Genomic DNA, 14,503 nt, shown 5'->3' with positions numbered 1-14,503 from the left:
ACAAGAGAGCCCGCAGCGGTGCCCGGCTGCACCCTGGTACCCAAACATCGGTCCATTTGCTTCTTGTGGAAACGCCCAGGCTCTCCGCGTCTGAGTGCTCACGGGCAGTGTTCCGCCGGATTCCTTCCTGGTGCTCAGAGAACATTCAGCAAGTCCTTGCCGGGTCCCCAGCTGCGAGCTGGAACCTGGCGGTGAGGGGCCGGAGGTCTCACAGCTGCTCGACTCCCAAGAAAGCCGCCGCTATAGACAAAAGTAGACGTTCTCTAAACAAACGAGCGTGGTGCGTCCCCGTGGAAGTTTACTTAGGGACACTGAGATCGCCATGTCACATCATGTTCACCTGCCACAGAGTAGGATTAGTCTTGTGACTCTGAACCATTCAGAAACGTAGTCACCGTCCGTAGCTGGTGGGCTGTGCCAAAACAGGCGGTGGGCGGGTCTGTGCCTCGCGCAGGGCTTTTCCATCTGCGGCCTCTTGGTCACTTCTGGCTTCATTTTGTCCCCGCTGGCCATGGGCGACACGTCCCCAGGGCCTGGCCACCGAGGGCTCAGGCGGCTGGGCCAGAGCCTTCTCGGGGAGCTCCGGGGGTGGCACCCCCACGCCCTACGGGACAGACACCCGCCTGCCATCCTGGCCGAGGAGCCACGGGGTGCAGAGCCCCCGACCGGTCTGTCCTTGTTACCACGGGTCTGTCTGTGAACGTGCGAGGCTGGGCCGTCTCGGCCTCGCTGCGTGGTTCCCCCACCGTGGGGCCCCTCCCTCTGAGAAGCCTCTGGCAGCTCCGGCATTCACATCTGTTCCTAACAGGCCTTGTGGAGGTGAGTCTGGTTTTTCCGAGTTCTTTTGTTGTCTGTCCGTTTGATTTCCGCTCTCCCTGTGCTCCTTGCCGGAGCACCTCCTTGGCCGAGGCCAGCCTGCAACACAGCGAAGAGTGAGCTCCCCGTGGAAGGCCAGCTCCCGGGCCAGACGCGCATTTGCATAATGGCTAATTGATTGTGGCTCGGCCTAATTGGTCAACAGAGCAGATTGCCAATAAACAGGCAGCACGTCCCTGAAATGGAGTGGATTAGAGGCTGTCTGTAGAGCCTACCCAGAGGACAAGGGACCCCAGCCTGCGGGTCCAGAACCTTCTGTGCCAGAGGAAGCGCCTTCCCCTCACTGTCCCAGCCCCCTTGCCGTACACTCTTAGTTCCTGGAATATTCTTATCGGCACCTCTTCCCTTCCTTGCTGTCCGCCAGGGAGCTGTGGTACTCCAGCCAGGGGGACTGGACCACAAATCAGTCTTGTTCCCAAGGATATCATTTCCTTTAAAACCATTAATATGTAAAATAGGACTAATTTTCTTCTTTTTCTTTAAAGTCAGGGTTTGGGGGCCTTTCTCAGAAAAAGGAGGCCAGGGGCTCAAGGCCAAGCTCAAGGACTTTCAGGAGTCCCGTGTGACTCTCTCCTGGCCACGTGGCGCCCTGCCCTGCCCAGCTGGGCCAGCTCCCCTGAGCCTCGGAGGGTTTGTTTTAGGGGATGTCTCGTCTCCCCTTGAGCATCCTTGGCCTGGGCCAGAGGGTGAAGAGCGATGCTGGCTCTGTCCCCAGACAAGGTCTCTCCCCTTAGCATCAGGGACTCTGGGGCCGGATCACTCTCTGGAAGGTCAAGGAGCACCCAACCCCTACCCACTCAATGCCAGGAGCACCCCCAGTTGTGACGACCACAGATGTCCCTAGACACCATCTGGATTTCCTGCCCAAGGGTATGGCATTGGGGTGGGTTCCTCCCCTGCCCACTCTTCCCCTCCATCCCTCGAGTCTCCCTGCAGCCTCTCCTGCTTCTCTGGGACCTGCAGCTTCTCCTAGGTTCTTGCTCAGTCAGGCCCCCTGTCCCCTAAAGGTTCAGCCTTCCTGATAGTGCGCCCCCGCATCGCCTCGGAGCTGGAGCCGGTGTTGGCCTCTCCAGGGTAAATGATCTGCCACCATCTTGTTGCCCTCCTGTGGCGTAATCTTCCACCCCGAAATCTGATCGTGTGAATTGACCCTGCTCTGCGACAAACCCCACAAAGCTGTGACCATCCCGCTCCTTGCTGTGCAGCCCCTTGGGCCCCAAGCACCGGGCAGACCTGTGCCTGGCCAGCTCAGGTGTCCGTGGGGCGTGGTGCCCAGCCCAGCCCAGCGTCTCCATGCCCTTCCTGTTCCTGTTCTGCAAAGCAGCCCTTCTCTGCATGCACAGTCTTCCTCTCGGCTCCTTGTCACCCCCGACGAGGGCTTTGAGAAACGCCTGCATCGACCACACATTCCAGCGGGTGTGGGATCCGATGGCTGCACGCCAGCCTCGCGCAGCATCTACGCTGCCCCACGCCGGTTGTGCTCAGCCGTCTGCCATCAGGAAGATGGACAGGGACGCGCTTCCCCAGGGGGACCCCACGGGTCTCCATCCCCTCATGGCCTCCGCCACTCCTGCTGACCTGGACCACTCTCCACTCACCACCCTTGGGTCACAAGGGAAACAGGGAGCCAAGGTCCAGCCTCCCACCCCTCCGACACCTGCTGACTGGGCGGTGGCCTGTCTCCCATCTCCTCCCTGATCCAGGCTGGACGTTAGCACATCTCTGAGCCCGCTCCCCCCAGGGCTTCTGGCTCCATGCTGCTCCTGAGCCCTTCCCCACAGACACACCTTCTGGCCTCTCAGGCCCAAGCCCTGTGACCCTGGGGTCTCCTGGCCCCATGGCCCCAAGGAGCTTGTTGCTCTGGTGGCTCCCTGAACACTTCCTAGATTGTTCTTCCCCAGAGCGCACACAACAGCTGAAATCCTTTCCTCGCCGCTCGCCTGCTTGTCTCTGAGGGGGAAGGGGAGTGTGTGTCTTGGGGCCGAAAGGGCAGAGTGGGGGTGCAGGGGGTGAGGAGGGCCTGAGGTACAGGGCTTGCGGCCCCCTGCGCCTGGATGCAGTGGCTGTGCTGGCCCCGGGGGCCTCAGCAGCCCCTCTGCTCCGTGTGGAAGCAGGGACCCGGGGCAGCGGCTGTCCTGTGAGACCTGGGACCTTGGGTGCTCCGGGCCCCTCTTGCCTGGGCCAGGAGCCCCTCGGGACCAGCCGCATGGGCGGGGATCCAAGAGGAGCCCCCACCCTGCCTCTCCTGCCACCTGAGGTCCAAGGACACCTGCTTCCATATTGAAAATATTTAGTGTAGGTACTGAGACTCCCCGTGTTTGGTTCACGTGAACTGACAGCAGTGACACGCAGTCAGGTCTGGAGGGTAAAGTGCATGTTTCTCTCCATCCTTTCCTGAAATGCCACCGTGACGGCCATAGGAGAGTGGCTGGGGATGGCAGAGGGAGGGAGTGGCTGGTCCACAGACTTTGACAGGAGCAGCAGGGTGGGCAGCGCCACGGGCAGCGCAGAGGGAACTCGGATCCAAGGGTGCAGACAGGCAGCAGGTGGCTCATGCCCAGAGCTCCAGGAAGGCCTGGGATTCAGAGACACTGGAGCCTCCTGGGCCAGGGACCTCAATGGACTGGAGGCCGAGTGTGAGGCGCCGTGGGGCTCAGGGCCCCCCCACCCCCCACCCCCACACGTCTCCAGCAGAAGATGATGTGAGACACCGCCTCCAACCAGAGAGAGTGGGACCCACGAAGGAGACGGTGCGGTTTGCCTCCAGGCACCTGGCCATTCGGGGTCCCTTGGGGCAGGTGTCTGCAGGTAAGGAGGAGCCCACACAGCTCCAGGAGAGCTGGCTCCAGGCGAACAGACCGATGGGCTGGGAGCCGGCTTGAGGAGTCCCCCCGAGCCGAGAGTCAGCAGAGGACGGGGAGATCCACACACACAGGCTCCCTGAGCAGCTCTGGCCTCTGCAAGGAGTTTCAGGAAGAGAAGAAAGAAGGTTGCCTAGGACCGAAACGCTGTTTCCAGATTCAAAGAAGCCTGGTGCGGAGGATGACAATGACCCACACGGTGTACACATCACTATACGGTTTCACAGCTCTTGGGTTGAACAGAAGATCCCAAAAACATCTGGAAGGAACAGCTAGGAACGTCTAGGTCCACATAAAGAACAAGAGATCCTAAGGCATCGGACTTCCACTACGAGCTAACACGCAAAGGAACAGGCCTTCAAAAAGCAGAAGGGGAATAGTTTTTGACCCAAAAGCATGTACCTAGCCAAATTCCAGACTAAACGTGCAAGAGGATAAAGATCTTTATAGACACGGAAAGCCTCAGATTTCTTGTTCTTTCTGAAGAACCTACTGGAGGATGTGCTCCAGCCAGACAAGGGCATCAACCAAAAAAGACGTCAGATTGAGGGACCTGGATCCCGTGCTGGAGAGTCCGAGGCAGTCTCAAGGGGGCAGGTCCCCGGGGGTCATCAAGGAGTGTGGGACGCCCTGTGTAAGAGGCCTCACACGAGCTTGGAGATCACCACGAGAGCTAACCCTCTAAGACAGGGGCCAGTTGCCGACTCCAGGAGGAGCGAGCGAGCAGCTGTCACTCACGGATGGATGATACCTACAGAGTCAGGGACACGGTAATATGAATTTCACCGCATTGATCATGGTGGCAGTTGCAGGGAGAGAAGCGGGGGGGCCTGGGGGTGGCAGGGTGGCCCCACCCCGTGTGTCGTGCTGGGAGCGTGGCGGAAGAAGCAGCAGAGGGGGAGACGAGCAGACAGACACAGCTAAAAGCGGGGGAGGCAGCTCATCGGGAGCTAGCCGGGGGGCGCCTCTTCCTGCAGCTCCCACAAACTGGCTACACCGTCTTCCAGCTTATGTTTTCACAAGACATATCTCTCTGTCTGCTGACGTTCGGCTTGCTTTTCCCCCCTGCAGTAGGGGTGGCCTTCCACCTGCGTCTTTCAGTCTGGTTCCACCCCGTGCTGGGGTCTCCACATTAGCAAGGCCTGGTGGCGCTTGGGGTTTGACGCCCGGAGCTTGGAGCCCAGGGGTGCCAGGGGGCCGAGGAAGGTCCTGGCTGTCTGGGGCGGTCAGCCCAGGAGTGGCTGGCAGCACCACGAGTGGCCTCCAGTTCCAGGGTCGGGGGAGAGGAGGGGAAGAGAGGGGCTGCGGGGAACTGGGGCCAAGTGAGTTGATGGTAGGAGGACCCCCTCGTACTGGCTGCTGCCTGGGGCCAGCATGGGGGTTTGCTCATGGTTACCCTGCCCTGCGGCATTCCTGGACCTGGAGAGAAGCCCCTCCTGGGGGGACAGCTGATGACAAAAGCCAACTGCACTCTGCTGCTGTCCTGGGGCTTGTTTCCAAGCGGGGCTCGCCTTTCCCAAAGTCGCTCCGCATGGAGTCCTGAGGGGCTCCGTGGTGCCAGCGTTCTCCCCCCCCCGACCCCCTGGTCTCCTGGCTCCCGTGCCCCCTCCCGCCTGGCTCTCTTGTCCCCCCTGCCCCCCTGCACCCCGTCCCCCGCAGTGACCCGTGCACGCCATGATGTGTGTGACGCCATGCTTCTGCCATGACACTCCCTCCCCCGGAATGTCCCCTGCTTTCCGCCTTTGGTCATCGGAGTGGTTCATGCGTGAACATCACCCGGGGCTTGTCAGCCTGGCCTCGCCTGGGCTGGGGGCAGATGAGCAGCGACAAGCCAGGGGCCCTTGAGTGAGGCAGCTGAACAGTGAGAGGGACCAGCCACAGTGAGCGTTAGGGGACAGTCAGGAGAGGCCCCCAGCAGCCGGCAGGGGCAGGCACGGGGAAGGTGGTGAGGCAGCCGTCAGGCCCCTGTGTCCTGGGCCAGCAGTGCCATTGTGGGCGCCCCTGGGTGGGAGACGGGGGTCCTGGCATCGGGAGCCCTCAGGGCCTCCCCAGGCCCCCAGCTGGCCCCAGTCACTTGGCCCTGCTCTGCTTGGTGACCTCTTGGTCCTTGGAGGTGCGGCAGCCACAGGGAGACCCTCTGTGGGGAGGGACGCCGTGGCCAGTGCCTCTCCTGGCGTGGCTGACACTCTGGCAGAAGAAAGGCTAGCGGATTATGGGGCTTGAGTCTGAGGCCCCGCAGGAGTCACCCCAACCCCTGGAGGGTGCCACTCACTGGCCCAAGGCAGGCTTGTGCACACGCAGCCTGTGCCCCAGCTCTGGGCCAGTCACATACCCTGGTGTCAGCCTAGAAGCCGTTTCTGTCCCCTCCTTGGAAAGTTCCGGAGCCCGACGGGCAGCCCCATCCAGCCCGGTTATAGTCCTTTCTTCCTTTGACCCAATTCTCTTTGGTTTGTGCTGAGAAGCCGTAGCTGAGTCTCGGGTGACTTCCACTTGGGACTGAAGGCCAAGGGTGGCAACCCGAGCGAGGCCGGGCCCCCTGCCCCGGCAGCCAGCGAGTGAGGGACGCAGAGCTCGGGGATGGGCAGGTGCCCGAAGCCAGGCCCTTAGATGAGGCGTCCGGGGAGTCAGAGGTGCTAGACAAAAACTCCCTGACGTTTACATTCTAGACAAATTAGTCTGAAAGAAAACAGACACTGGAGAAAGACTGAGGAGGACAGGAAGGCCAGTCTAGAAAGGAAGAGGGAGCAGCCCAGGAGGCCGGGGCCGCCGTAAGTGCACCTTGTCCTCGTGCGCAGCCATCTCCATCTCCACCCGCCTCCGCCCCACCGCACAGCGGCTCCGCGCCGGCGCCCACCCTCCCTCTGCACCCCTCTGTCTCCCCTGCCCCTCACCCCCAGAGCCGGCTCCCCACCCTCCTACTGCCCCCCCACCGTCTCCCCTGCCCCCCCAGCTGGCGCCCCACCCTCCTACTGCCCCCCCACCGCCTCCCCTGCCCCCCCAGCTGCGCCCCACCCTCCTACTGCCCCCCCCACCGCCTCCCCTGCCCCCCCAGCTGGCGCCCCACCCTCCTGCTCCCCCACCGCCTCCCCTGCCCCCCCAGCTGGTGCCCCACCCTCCTACTGCCCCCCCACCGCCTCCCCTGCCCCCCCAGCTGGCGCCCCACCATCCTACTGCCCCCCCACCACCTCCCCTGCCCCCCAGCTGGCGCCCCACCCTCCCACTGCCCCCCAACTGCCTCCCCTGCCCCTGAGCCAGTACCGCCACCATTCCAGCTCCCGGTCATCAGCATCCGGTCCACCCCATGCACCCCTGGGCCTGTCCCCCACCTCCACCTCTTCTGCCCCCAAGCCAGTGCCCCCACCATCCTACCTCCTGGCTATCAGTACCTGCTCAGCCCTACACAGCCCCTGGGCCTGTCCAGCCTTCACCTCCCGTGCTCCCAAGCAAGCGCCCCCACCATCCCACCTCCTGGTCATTGGCACTGCTCTGCCCCACATAGCCCATGGACCTGTAACCCTGCCCCCCTCCACCTCCCCTGCCCCTGAGCCAGCACCCCCACCATCCCACCTCCTGGTCATCAGCACCTGCTCTGTCCTATGTGGCCCCTGGGGCCTGTCTCCCCTTCCACTTCCCCTGCCCCCGAGCCAGCCCTGCTGGCCCTGGGCCCTGTGACTTTGGGGCACCATCTGGGGCTCTGTTCTGCTGGCTGGGTTGTGGGGCACACAGATGGGGCTAATCCCAGTCATTTGACTTCCTGTCCGATGACCATCCCTCTCCAGGTCCCACCGGAAAAGGAGCCAGCCCAAGAAGCCCAAGGCAGAAGACCCCAAGTCGCCAGGGGAGGGGGCCGCCGGGGCCGGTCTCCTTGAGGAGCCTGGCGGCTTGAAGGAGGAGGCCTCACAGGAGGCTGACGCCGAGGAGGAGGAGGAAGAGCCCCAGCCGCCGCCGCCGCAGGGCCGGGAGGCTGAGGCCACAGAAGGTCAGTCTTGGCCGGGGACCTCCTCCCTGACCCCCAGCTGCTGGGGAGAGTCCCCGCTCCTAAGAGTCCAGCTCAGCTGTTTCCTTGACAGGGTGGGGCTTCTACAAACGTGCACTCGGTGGGGAGGTGCCGTGAAAAGACTCTTTTCTCCCAGAAACTGAAGACTCCCTGTCTCTGCCCCAGCTGCTAAGGCACAAGACCGCAGGCGGGGGGAGGGGGCTTCCAAGCAGCGTTTATCCTGGAGGCTGGGAGTCAGCCTGGCAGGTGCGGTGCGGGCCTGGCAGGGTCTGGTGCGAGACGCCTGCGCTGTGTCCTCGCCTGAGGAGAGAGCCGGCCGCCTCTCCACCCTCTGTTAGAACGGCGCTGATCCCATTCACCAGGGCCCCGCCTGCATCCCCCTGTCACCTCCTGACACCGCCGTCCCTTTGGGCTTCAGCTTGCAGCACCCAAATCTGGGGGCCACCGGTCCTCAACCCCTGAGAGGTGTCATCTGACCCTCGAGAGACTGCAGCCTGCTGTTGGCGGCCGGACCAGCAGGTGGATGTTTGCACTCGAGGACGGACCCTCACCTGGCTGGTGGCATTGTGGGACTGTCGGTGGGGGGCGGGTGGCAGAAACGTGCCCTTACACTGCACGGGGGCTTCAAGGGGTGGGGTAGCGACCTGTGAGAGCTGGAAGGGGCCCCCACTCCGACGGTTTATGGCGCTGCTGCTTTTTTATGGCTGTTTTCATTTCCTAACTGAAGCATCACCTGCTCACCTGTGTGCACACAGCAGGAGCCCCCCAAATACGAAGGAGGGGCCGGGCTGGGCTGGAGGGCGGGTCACCCTGGCAACAGCATCTCGGGCAGAGGTCACCAGAGAGTCCCGCTCGGGTCCTCAGTCTCCCTCTAGGTGGCCGTCTTGGGACCAGTGAGCCCAGCACAGCTCTGCCTGTCTTGTGCTTGTATACTCGCTGGGATGCCCCATGGCTGGTGGCAGAGATGATGTGACTCTGGGGGTGCAATCTGAGGCCTGGGAGAGGGTCTGCTCAGCAGACAGGCCATGGCACCCCCAGTGTGCCCACAGGCTGGTGGTTAGGGAGCAACTGTGTGTCTGCCCCTACCCGCTGTAGGGCGAGGGAGTGTCCGGCTTGGAGGGGCCCCCAGGAGCTCACGGCAGGGGGCGGTGAGATCGACACTCGGGAGGTCCTGTCTGCCCGGTGGACGGGGGGGTCTAGACAGCCCAGAAGGGCAGAGCAGGGAGAGGAAGAATGCGTCACCACTGTCAGCATGGGCAGTCACCTGCCCAGAGGTGGGTCAGTGGCCAAGCTGCAGGGTGGCCCGGGCATTGGGCACACCTTCCTCCTCGGGGTCAGCCTCCCGCGAGGCGTCCTCCTTCAAGCCACTGGGCTTCTCTAGGAGAGTGGCCCTGGCGACATGGAGGCTTCTGCCTTGGGCTTCTTGGGCTGGCTCCTTTTCCAGTGGGACCTGGAGAGGGCTGGTCATCAGACGGGAGGCCGTGCTGAGCAGTGTTTTCAAGAAGGTGCTGCTCATAATAAAGGTCACCGAAAAGTAAAGCACCTTGAGATAAACCCAACAGAAAGTAAAAAAAAGGGGGTTTTACTGAAAAAATTAGATTTTTTAAAAAACAAGGATCACCATCTAAAGGGTGTGTGTCCCGTGAGCTCCCTGATAGGAGGACGCAGTTTCCTCTAAATGGGTGTGGGTTTGTGCAGCCCCTTCAGAGCCCCAGCCGGGTTCCGGGGTGCTGACCTAGGTGCAGACGGAGGGCGAGAGGTCCGAGGACAGGGGTCAGCAGAGGTCAGGCTGCCCGACCTGACGTCAGACTCTGGTGGTCTGTGCAGGACGGGAATGGGAGCTCACCCTGGCCATGCGGGTGGCGGAAATGAAGGCCACCACTCTTTGCCTGGGAGAGAGACTCTCAGACGTAGCCTCAATGTCACGGGGCACACATGCGCTCCATCCCGTGTCTTTCAGGTTCAGAGAACACCCCCCCAGACACTGCATTGTTCAGGGGGTGCTAGGGTCCGCTGAGGCAGCCGTAACAAAGTCCCCCGGGCTGCAGGCTTCAGCAGCAGATGTTTGTGGCCTCACAACTTTGGTGTTCCAGGGTTAGGACCTCACAACGGGAATTTGGGGAGCACAGTTTGGCCCCTAACAGGGAGAAAGCCCGGCTGAAATCAGTGGAGGAACCATAGTGCACCTGGCTGGTTTTAGCCTTAGGTGGCTTTGTGCTTGGGTAGAAAGGGCTCACGGAGGTCCCGCTGGAGCTGGACTCCTTGGCTGAGCGGTTCAGGTGGTCAGGAGGGACAGGGTTTCAACGGGGCCCTCCTGGGAAGAGTCGAAAGGCGACATCACAGCCACTGGCATGTCTCGCCCTCCTGAGCAGACTCGAGGGGCCGACTGGGCTGACGCCGGACGGAGGGCGGCAGGGAAGACAAGACATACATGTGCCGACCGGGCTGCTTAGCAAAGGGATGATGGCTCTTCTCCGTTAACTTAATTGTAACAAATCTTTGCCCAAATCTACGGACTCTTTAAAGACAACGAATCTCACCCACTTGCACCGCCCACTGCCTGGGGCGTCGCTGGCTCTTGGCTGCTTTGCCCAGTCCCGTCCTGGTGACTCGGGGGGTCTGGCCTCCACGATTCTTGGGATTCCCAGCTGGAGCCGACCCATCAAAGGCCCTTTCCCAGTGAGCCTCCGGCTCTTCTCTGGTTTTCCCTTCCGAGGTGGCTGCTGCCTAAAGCCGGGGCTCCGTGTACCCTGAGAGTGACACTTGCAAGCTGCCGATCGAACGCAAGCCACACAGCAGGGGCCGTGCAGAACTGCTGCCTCGCTCCCAGCATCTGTAGCCGCCCCCTGTCCTCCTCCCCGGTCTCGCCCTGGGGCCCCATCAGCTTCTAGGGGCACACGGTCCCCAGGAAGGGCGGGGTGTTGTCTTCTCGGGGTGGGACACCCCCGTTCCAGACACGCTGTCCCTGCTCCACACAGGAGCCTGGAAGGAGGAGAACATGGGGTGTCTGGCCTCTTTAGAGAGGAAGGGGGCCCTTTGGGCTGCCGGATGTGGCTGCCACAGCCCAATGGCCTGTGCCATGGTCAGAAGCGCCCTGTGTGCCATCCCTCGAGCCCTTGGAGGGAAGATAACCAAATTCATTGAATAAACAAGTGCTCACAGTCAGGGGTGATGGCAAATACACGTCCAGGGAATGAGTGGAAGATTTTAAAGTGCTTTCTAGGCTTCCTTTAATACCAGCTTAATGTCCCTAAAAGCCATGAGTGCTGAGAATCATGTTGTGCGCAAGCAGTAGGGCATTTTGTTTTGGGTTTGCAAAGTGAGAACAGTGAACGCTGTCACCGACGCATGGCAGGCCCTGGGAGGTAGTGGGCAGGAGTGGAGGCGCCTGGGGCTCTGCACGGGATGAGGAGGTGGGACTGACTGTCCCCAGGAGGAAGCCTCCTCAGGGCTGGGAGGGGCCAGGGCTGCTCGCTGGTGTCCCCACCCTGCTCCCGCTGCCAGGCCATCTGGGAAGAGCCCTTGCCCTGTGGTACCTGGAGCAGCAGCCTCCTCCCACCCCCAATCCCCACCTGGGGGTCCTGAGCAGGAGGTAGAAAGGCAGCCCATGTCCACCCTGGTTTGCTGGTCATCGGGGGCTCCCTCCTCCTAGGGGGTCGCTGCTGTCTCACGGGAACTCACCCCCATCTGTGGCTAGGTATGGCCGCTGTCCCTTCGGGTGGACTGAAGGGCGCTGGTTCCACCATGTGCTACCCTGCCCCCCAGGTAGAGCTGTGGCCCCTATCCTGAGGGCCGGAGAGGCTCTAGCTCCTGGGCCTCGGGGAGCTTGGCCCAGCCCTGGGGCTCAGGGAGGGGGCGCCAGGGGGCTCATGGAGCCATGGGTGTCAGGAGTGGCCACACAGTGTTCGGGCAGGACAACCAAAGTGGCCGCAGTCAGCAGAGTAGAGGCCGGGCCCAAGTTTATGAGGGGCTGTGACTTACTTATACTTGGATGCGTGTCCGGTCACACAGGACCGTCCCCTAGCGCTGTGCAGCCGGGCCTCAGGACCAGGGGTGTGCCCTGCCTCGGGTTCTGCACAGGAAGAGTGTGGAGACCCTGGGCACCAGGACCAGCTCTCCCAGGCTTGGAGGAGGTGCCTAAAGCAGGCAGCAGCCTTGGGCACCACCCTGGGATTCCCCACGGGCAGCACCCCTGAGCTTAGGGGCCCGGGGACCTAGCACGCCCTCCCATGTGCCTCCCTGGGGGCACTTTGGTCCTGTACAGGTGTGCTCCCCAACCAAGCAGGCCTTTCAAGTCTAAAGCTAGGGGGGCAGTTCTTGGCTATGACTTATCCTACTCCTCAAAAAGAGTGCTGGAAAGAGCCTCAGCTTGAGGTTGGGCAGCGGAGGGGGAGTCCCTGCCGTTCTCGGGGGAGGGGAGAGGCTCCCATGCTGGGGGCACACCTGGCTGGGACCCTCAGCCCTGTCTGTGTGTCTGTCCCCTGCTCCATTTCTGGGTTCCCTCAGGCTGAGGCAGGGGAGGGGCTCCACACGGTCCCAAGGGTGAGGCCCCTGCCTTGGGCCTGTGGTGGTCCCCACGGCGAGCACCCAGGTGCCCTTCCTGGCCACTGGCTTGTCCCTGAAAACGGTCCTCCGGCTGTGTCCCCCTGGGTTTCTCAGAGCCTAGGAGATGGGAAGGGGCCGGGCACGTTCCTTCCTGACAGCAGAGCCTCCTGCCTGAGAGTAAACAGACAGTAAGTAGGTCCCACTGTCCTCAGGCTGGGGAGAGCTCAACTTGCGTTCCATCCCATAGGTTCGCCCTGTCAGGGCGGAGCGAGCCCTGAGTTTCCTTAGAGAACAAAGCTGTTGATTGGAAAGTGCCTTTCACACAAATAGGGCAGCCTGGTCGCCCTTTCTATAAATGACTGGAACAGCAGGGCCGCGGGCAGCCCTCACCCGCCTCGCCACTCGCCCGCAGGGCCTGGTGTCCTGGGGCCCCGAGTCATCCCCCCGTCCCCGCCCAACTCTTCCTCCAGCCTTGTCTCTCCCCAGCCCAGCATCTCTCCCCTCCATGTCTCCCCCCACATATATCTCCCCATCTCTCTCCCCACCCCCACCTCCTAACACACACCTCTCCCCTCCACCCCCCTTCTCGCCCCACCTCCACCCCTGTACGCACACGCGTGCACACACACACACACACACACACACACACACACACACACACACACACCCCTCTCCAGCTCCGCGGGCTCCGTTCGTTGCAGGGAGCCATCCAAGTCCACCGTCTGTGGAGCAGAGCGTCTATCATGTGCTTTCTCAGCCTGATAACTATTCATGAGGTGCAGGCAGGAGGGGGCCTGGGGAGCAGTTCAGGGCTCCTCTAGGTGGAGCGGCACAGGGAGGAGCAGCACAGGTGCCCTTGGGATGCCCAGGTCCTGGGGCCTGAGCCAGACAGGGCCGAGTGCTCCTGTCTACTTAGGACTGCTGGAGCCTCTTGAAGAACATGGGGTGCGTGCCTGCTGGAGGCAAAGGGACAGGACGGCACGGGCTGTCCCAGAGCCGGGCAGGGCTGCCATCCCTCCCAAGGTCACCTGCACTTGTTCATCCCCCGTGGCTGGGGAGCAGGCCTGTCGCTTGGATGGGCTTTTATAATAAGAGGTAAAATGTGGGTGCAACCCCGAGCTCTGCATGCTTCGCCCGCCAGCGGCTTAGCATGGAGATGGATAGAACCCTGGCCCCCAGTTTAACCTTTCCCCAGGCCAGGTCAGGGAGACCAAGACCATAAAACAGATACCAGCAGCCTCCCACGGTGGCCTCCCGAGGACCATCAGCAGGCTGACCGCCTCATCCCGGGTTCCCCAGGACACCCTCGGTCCTGGGCAGCCCAGACGGTCACTGCCATCACTCCTTATGTGACTTCTTGCCCCTGAGAAGCTGGGTTGTACAGATGAGGGCCTGAGGTCATGTTCTCCAGCAGGGCAGGCCAGGCTCGAAGGTTCCAGGGCTTTCTGTGTTCCAGTGGGCCACCTGGCTGTCTTCATGGGCAGGGGTCCCCAATGCCAGGCGTGCCTCGCTCTGGGCACAGCAGGCCTCACGAAGGCCACCACCTGTGGCTGCTGTGACAGTGACCACAGACTCTTGGAGGCCTCACAGGTGTGGGCAGGGCTGGCTCCTGCTGGAGCCTCCAGGGCAGAGAGCATGTTCTCTGCCTTTTCCAGTTTTTGGAGGCAGCGTGTCCTCGGCTCATGGCCCCTCCATCGTCAGAGCCAGCCGGGCCGCAGTTCACCTCCCTCTGACCACAGCAGGGAAAGATCCCGGGCTTCCAGGGATCAACTCCCTGCTGGGCAGAGAGCTGGATACAGGGCTCGACCCCAGGACCCTGAGATCGTGACCTGAGCCACCCCGGTGCCCCTGGGGACCGTGATTCTGCCAAACGTCCCGCCATTCCCTTCGATCTGGTGAACTGGCCCCCAGTTAACAGGCCCCTGCAGACACGCCTCCCGGCCCCCTCCTTGCCCTGTCACCTGTCGGGACTCCCCTGGGACGGCCCTCCAGGCCCATCTGGCCCTTGTGTTCTGCTCAAGTGACCACTTCTCATGGTTTGCTCGTCGAGATTTAACTTTTAAAAATTGTATAGGATGCACGGTTTATTTAAGTGTAGAACTTACAAAGCCTGGACGCCGTCCCGCATCTACACCAGTCCTCAGGGAGGACATTCAGAGAGGCCCCCGGGCAGGAGCCCAGGACCACAAGCAGCTCTTCCCAGCTGCTTTCTTACCACTTAATT

At 62.1% G+C, this 14,503-nt stretch overlaps 1 protein-coding gene across 1 annotated transcript in view; it reads left to right on the top strand.

Annotated features, from left to right (window-relative positions):
• Positions 1-14,503, top strand: part of KDM4B (lysine demethylase 4B) — a 137,992-nt gene that overhangs the window by 106,915 nt on the left and 16,574 nt on the right. The window contains 2 exon segments of the mRNA XM_072787714.1: positions 6,404-6,505; positions 7,517-7,716. Coding sequence (XP_072643815.1) covers positions 6,404-6,505; positions 7,517-7,716 — 302 coding nt within the window.

This window comes from Canis lupus, chromosome 19 (assembly GCF_048164855.1).
Source record: "Canis lupus baileyi chromosome 19, mCanLup2.hap1, whole genome shotgun sequence".
Taxonomy (NCBI): domain Eukaryota; kingdom Metazoa; phylum Chordata; class Mammalia; order Carnivora; family Canidae; genus Canis; species Canis lupus.
This window is presented reverse-complemented; position numbering and strand designations above follow the sequence as displayed.